Source organism: Humulus lupulus, chromosome 4, assembly GCF_963169125.1.
Source record: "Humulus lupulus chromosome 4, drHumLupu1.1, whole genome shotgun sequence".
In the NCBI taxonomy this organism is placed as follows: domain Eukaryota; kingdom Viridiplantae; phylum Streptophyta; class Magnoliopsida; order Rosales; family Cannabaceae; genus Humulus; species Humulus lupulus.
In genome coordinates, this window is record NC_084796.1 from 23,942,419 (window position 1) to 23,949,760 (window position 7,342).

The following is a 7,342-nucleotide window of genomic DNA, read 5'->3' on the forward strand; positions in this document are numbered from 1 at the left end:
GAAAACCCCGGAAATGGAAATCACTCCCTTGCACCTCCTTCAACGTCTTACTAAATGCATTGTCCATTGACCCCAACTAAAACAAAAGAAATTATTCCAAACAATTTTCTACATTCAAAATCAATCCCCCTCATCAAATTCATGCTAAAAAACCATAAATAAAATACTAGTAAACACCTACCATATTCTCAATTATAGCAAGACCAAATGGTGTCGAAGGAATTTTGCGGTTATCATACAATTCAACAAGATTCTTTTCGAACTTCAAAATTGCCAGAAACCAATGTCTCTTTGCAAGCACAGGAGCATATGCCTATGACAACGAAACAACCCATTATGCCAATACCATACATAAAAAAATAAAAAATATACCAAATTTTCAAATTTCAACCTACTCCTAATCAATACCTTCTCACAATCACCAACTTCTCCACACCACTCTTCCCATTTTTTTCCTTCGCTCTTAGTAGAAAAATTGTACAGATTAGGACGCTACAAACAATTGAAATTACTCCAACATTTGTTATTTGGTACTGTTAAAAACATCACACATAATACAACTCACTAGTAAGACAACACCATTATATTATATTACTTATTAAAACCAAATAAAACTCACCGATAACATTGTCGGAATCCACCAACACCTTCTCCTCTTACCATGTCCATGAACCTCCTCTGCTGATAAAATCTCTACTAAACAATTTACAACCTGAAACAAATATTGGTCACCAAAATTAATACATTACTAAAAAATAATGGAATATAACTAACTAAAAAATAACTTTCACACCATTAAACTTACTCTAGCGCTGACCAGTTGATGTGCATTCAATGTTAGAAAGTCCGCCCTCCTCCCAATCACTTTATCCCCAAGAAATACAATCTCACTGTACAAAATATTTATAAAACAATTATAACATTTGATAAAAACATTACAAATGAGGGTTCTATACAAAAAAACCTATAAAAAATTTACTTGGCCGACAAAGTTGGGTCAAGAACATAATTCACAATAACTTTCTCCCAGCCATGTAAATCATCCAGATCTCTCCACACCCCACGATTAATTATCCTTGCTGGGAATAAAGAACCTAGAAGCGGCTGTTAAAACATACAAATAATTAACATAACATCCCCTTCACATATGCACAATATCAAAATACTCACTTTACTACAAAATAACATAATTAAAAAAATTCAAAGTACAATCAATAGAAACCCACTGGCGCATTAAAGAATCCAATTTCATTGTCTCTCACATCGAACATATGACAATCAAATCCAGAACCACTGTATTGAAGGACCAACTCCATCTCATCTTTGAAGTGCCATCTTATTTCATCCTCCACACTGGAAAATCTAGTGTTGGATCTTCGCTTCCCGAAGGTCAACATATTCGTGATTCCATCAAGATGCGTACAAAAGTCACCTAATTTAGTACCCGTATTCACTAAATTACTATCAAATATTTCCTCAGTAGACATACGATTTTCTATACACATACGAGGACTACACTTTTCCAATTGTTCCTCCTGTAATGTTGCCTTAGCTAAATTATTATTCACGACCGCATCTACCAAATCTCCTACAACATCAATATCTCCACCCTCAACTTCTACCTCAACCAAATTCCTTGGCGTAACCATTGTGTAACATTCATCGTTCACCTTTTCTTTTACATCTACCTCATCAACTTTCAAAATATTTAAATGGTATTGATCCTCAGAATGAAGCTTCAGCTTCAAATCACCTGAGTCGATGTTGGCACATGCATTTGACAATATAACATCATCTGAACTATTTAATTGCATGTCATCCTCTCCGCTTTTCCCATTCAACGAAACTAACAAAATATCCTGTCCTACAATTTCCAAATTATCAACCGGACCCATATTATGAAACAACCCCTCATCCTCCACAAAGTTTCTATCAACAAACCCAACTGGATGCAAGTCAACCCCAGCACAATCAACATTAGTAGCACCTTCACCACTCAGCTGAAAATCCAGATCTCCAATAAAAACATTCATAGTATCGGAAGAAATGCTTCCCAATAATTTATCTGCAACATTCACCTTCGATTGAGAGAAAGGATTCTTTAAACTCACCTTCCAACTTTCCAACTTCATCATTATCCGCATAGCTTCCTCAACCAATTTGTCTAACATAACCTCATCTTCAACGTCTCTTAACGAATTATGAAGTAACTCTAAAACATCATGCCTTATAGAAGCAAGTTCGTGTTTAAATACTTTCATTTCAACCTCGTGTGAAATCAATGCCAATAATATTTTGCTTAACTTCTTTTTATCCATAATAACCTACCATCGTACCATCAATAAAGAAATTTTTTACTTACCTCCAAATTTATTTCACATCAAACATGCTCCCTTAAAATGAACAAAAACACAAACTTGATTTCACAAACCACAACCATTGGCCAAACAAATAAACTACATTGCCTACTTTAAATCAATTTTCTATCCTCTTCACATTCCCTAATTATACACTAAATAATCAATCAGAACCACCTTTATAGTCACAAAACAGTAAAACAATTAAAATATTTACATACCCCTACTAATTTTGAAAGCGGGCCATAGCTTTTAAAATAACTAACCATGTGTAAAAAAAACATACACACCAATTCACACGTTGAGAATTATACATTAAATATAAATGGGATAAAAACAACAAATTGGAAGAATTCACTACTTTCATAAATTCCTATCTTAACCATTCGATATCAGTTTTACCTCCAAAACTCTATGATACTCACCCTCACTAAAACTATGAATTTCCCAAGAAAAATTAGATTAATAAACACAAGTTAATGGAAAACTGACACAGTAACAAACATGACAGAAAATGCTTTTAGATTAAATTGTCCTGATATGAATGAAAATGGGAAAGAACGAAGATCTAAAGTTTGCCTCATATTAATAATAATTAAAACTGCAATAGACACATGGTCCCTTAAAAATGAACAAAAACAGAAACTTAATTATGCAAAACGTTGAACCATTGGGCAAACAAACACAAGTTAATTGAGTCTAAATAATGAAGAAAGCCTTGTTCCATTGCAGTGGTCCTCAGTTCTTGGTAAATTACTTTTTCAGGTGGGTTGGGAAGAATGGAGGCAGGAGGTCAGCAGGGGCTTTTCTGGTATTTCACATAGAAGCAACACAAGTCCAAAATCGAAGGAAAATCTGAATAAGATAGTAGAAATTCCCGTTGAGAAAATGAGGGGGGAATTAAAAAGAAAACTCTTTCTGTGGCTATCTCAGTTTTTCTGTACCATAAGCCTCTCTCGCACTCTCTCTCTCTCTCTCTATATATATATATATATATATAAATTCTCCTGATAAGTTCCACAAAACCTAAGCTAAACTGTAAGTAACACACTTGCAAGCAAGAAAACTCAACTCAAGTATAAATAAAACCAAGAACAAAACAAACCCATACGACAAAGTAAATTTTTTTTGCATGTATAACATAAAAGGTCCATACTTTGCAGTGGGAAAAAATCATAGACAATATTAAGGTGACAGAGTGAGAAATGAGAGTTATATAAATCAAAATCATAGCATTTGATTTGCTATAAATAAAAAAAAATCATGGAATACCTTGTTTCCATCCTTGTTTTCCCCTGCCGAGGTTGGTTTCCACCTTTCCCGTTTGTCTTCGCCTCCCTCAATGAAACCCAGAAAATTTCTCTCTTCTCTTACTTACTGAGGAAGATGATGTTAGACCTGTTGATATCGCTCAATACCCTGTATATGTTTACCCTGCTGTATATGTTTTCATAACTCTATTTGTTTTAACTCAAATATTTTTCAAAGTTTATCTTTATATATTATTTTTTTTACTTTAGCTGAGTGACAGCTTTTGTGCTGTATTTTTAATAGAAAAAGTCAGAAACTAATTAATACATGGAAATATGTTTATATAACAATCTGACAAAAACTAATATATATATATATATATAAATCTACAAAATCTAAACTACATCTGATAAATTTAAAACTGTCTGACAAAAACTAAACTAATATATATATATAAATCTGATAAATTTAAAACCGTATCTGTGCTGGCGTTCTGTACGCCCGCACAGAAGAGATACCCTATATATATAATATTAGAAATTGATTTGATACCTGACAAAAAGAAAAGATACTGACTTGATAGAAATATAAAAATATATATAGAATTGTAATTATTTTTTTATATAAATATAATATATATAGAATTGTAATTATTTTTTTTATAAATGATTATATGTTTTTCTAGTTATATGGATTTGAAAATTGATTATATTTTAATTGTGGTGTGGATGTTCTATGAGCACAAGATAAACGATTATTTTTTGGTAAATGATTATTTGGATGTTTTGGTGATTAGATGGAACAATCTAGTGAAAATCAATGAGTGAGCTGGAGAAATATGGAGGTAGTAAAAACTTTTTTGGAGACTTGTATTCAAGAAGTATCTTTAAATGGAAGACTTGGAAGTAGTTTGAAGCCAGATTCATGGAACAAAGTTAAACAAGTTTTGGATACTACTCATTCTTTTATTGCAACACAAAAGCAAATGAAGAATCATTTTAATTATCTAAAGGATAAATATCAAGCTTGGTTGCCAATAACTAAGAAAACAGGAAATGTTTATGATCATACAACTAATACCATTCTAATGTCAAATTTTGAATGGGATGAGTACATTAAGGTTATTTCTCTTATCTAGATCTAGTCATATTATTTGATGATTTTGGATATTTTTTTTGTATATTAAAATGCATTGTATTTTGATATTGGATATAGGCTCATCCAAAGGCAAAAACATTGAAAAGTTCTTTGTTACCCTTTCCAGACCTCTGTAAAGCACTCTTTGATGGTACTACTGCAACTGGAGTTTATGGTTGGAGTCCTAGTAGTACAACTCCTCGACCTGTTATCCCATCTACATCTCCTTATATTGAGACAAATGTTTCTACAAAAGAAAGTGCACCTAGTAACCAAAATGATGATGCTGCTAACATTTCTCCATCTCAATATTCAAATCCTTTAGAAGGACAAATGATGAGAAAGAAAAGAAAGCTATCATCTCAACATGATATTGATGATAGGATGTCTATTGCATTGGAGTTAAAAAGAATAGTGGTCCTCATGTTAAGGAATGCATGGGAAAATTAGATGGACTTGGATGGGAGGGGCCTTTGTATAGTGCAATTATTGGTATACTTTGCAATGATAAGATGTCTATTTCATTTTTAATAGATTTAACATAGATTTTGAGGATCAACTTTTACTATTAGTAATTTTCTATTGGTATGTACGCTTGTTGTCCATATTTTTCACCTCCGACACGTGGCAACCCCCAATGGCTAGCTAGGACGTTTGTGGATATCCTCGGGGCATGTTACTGTCCGAGGCCTATAGTCGGAGCAAGGGTCTTCCTAGGTGAGACCTTGTCTTTGACAGTGGGCCGTGGGTGCCTTGGTAAGTTACTCTCTGATGTTCGGTCTTGAAGCTGGAGGTTCCCCAGCTCAGACAGTTAAGGCGAGGGGTCTCGTATCTCAATCGCCTCCTAGGTCTGAGGTTCTAGTTCTCGGACCTAGGACAAGAAGCAATATGTTAGTAGGCACGGGTTTTTCAGAGTCTAAGGATCATATAACAACCTTTATGGGCCATTTGTCAACAATGTTGTTGAGTGTACGACTCGAAAATTCACACACCCACTACGCCACTTGACACAAAAATACGTACAACATACCCTGACAGTCCCAGGGGCATGTTCTCCATAAATTGGTTATCTTTCTACAATGGGCCCCACAAATATTGTTTGGGCCTTATTCCCTATTCAATGTAGCCAAATGCATTAAATTGGTATTAATCCCCCAATAATGGGAAGAATGTTTATTAATTACTTGTGATTAGTATTAATGACCTCAGCCTCTATAAATAGGGCTGCGAGTCCCATTATAAAAGGTTCGATTTTGGATAGAGAAAAAACTACTTGTACTCTAAGCAATCTAAATGCTACCTGAGAGTACACGATTGAAGCTTGTAACCACAAGCTTGCAATCCTCTTAATAACAAAGACTCGTGGACTAGGGTTCTTTTATAACCTGAACCACGTAAAACTCCTTGTGTTCTTACAATTTATTTCTTTAATCTCTCCTAGTAAGCTTGATAGCAAAAAAGGCAGTCAACATTGAGAGCTTGAAGGAAGCATTTGAAAAATTCACGATCATGGTGACTACATGAAGAAACGTTACAGATGAGATGCTCCCTCTTACCAGAGTTGAATGAGGAGAACCCAGTAGGCAACCACCTCAGGACGTACTTGAGATGATGGAGGACTACGATGAGTATGCCGAGTACAACAACGAAGATAATGGTGCCGGCCATGGGCATTATGAGGATGAATATCCTCATCCCATGGAGGCGGAATATACATTGGAGGTGGTGGTGCTCCGTGAGCAAGTGGCTACCTAACAGCAAAAACTTGATGCTAAAAAAGGTAACATCACTGCCCTTCAGAAGATGGTACTTGCCATGAAGGCCACTCATGCAGCCCAGGGGTTGCAAGTGGACCCCAATGGCAACGTGCCAGCTGGGCACCCAATAGGTGTGCCACCTACGCACCCCGTTCGAGTGTCACCTGTTAACGCAACTAATGTGCCTCCTGAGCACCCGGCTGCAGAGGCGCGAGATCCACCAGCTGGGATGCCCGGAACACAGCAAGAGTTGGATCCTCAGCACCACTACAGGACCGTGGTAAAGGAAAGGGCAATGATAACCCTGCTTCAAAGCATAAGAGGGCCCGTCAAGAGCCCGAGGGCCACCAGGCTTCGTAGTAGGCTGGTAAAGGTAATGAAACAAGGGCCTGAGGGCATCGCCAAGCAGACAGTGCCCGTGGAGCTAGGGGCCCTCCACCCCGACGCGCCTATACGGACCGTGTGAGGCCTAGAGTTGTTGCCCCTTCGGGACCTAACCAGTTCAAAAAGAAACACTGCTCGAGGAATGCCCCACAAAATCGAGAATGTGGCATCAATATCTCAGTACACGAAAATGAGTCTAATGGAGAGACTGAGGTGGCTCACCCATGAGACAACGATGCATTCCGAGGACAAGACGACCTAAGAGGCAACCTCAATGCTCAGAGGTGTAATAAGGTCGGAGTATGCGAGCCTGCTGGTAGAGGCCAGTCAGATCTCCGAGATAATCTAAACGCTCGGAGAAGAGATAGCCCGACCCAGAGTATCAACCGGGATCGTGACCCGCTCTGAGCGGAATTGGAAAGTCTGAAGCGAATAATGCTCAAATGGCCAGGCGAC

At 36.7% G+C, this 7,342-nt stretch overlaps 1 protein-coding gene across 1 annotated transcript; it reads left to right on the forward strand.

Annotated features, from left to right (window-relative positions):
- The first annotated feature begins 4,446 nt into the window (after nt 1-4,446).
- LOC133831997 (uncharacterized) lies at nt 4,447-5,195 on the forward strand. The gene is made up of 2 exons (XM_062262395.1): nt 4,447-4,728; nt 4,824-5,195. Exons 1-2 carry the CDS (start codon nt 4,447-4,449, stop codon nt 5,193-5,195), a joined length of 654 nt encoding a protein of 217 aa, XP_062118379.1.
- The last annotated feature ends 2,147 nt before the right edge of the window (nt 5,196-7,342 follow it).

What these genes read in the sequence shown, in the direction of transcription:
- LOC133831997 (XM_062262395.1), top strand. Translation starts at nt 4,447, where the DNA reads ATGGAGGTAGTAAAAACTTTTTTGGAGACTTGTATTCAAGAAGTATCT. An exon ending in AATGGGATGAGTACATTAAG is followed by an intron (nt 4,729 to 4,823) that starts GTTATTTCTCTT and finishes TATTGGATATAG; the next exon opens with GCTCATCCAAAGGCAAAAAC.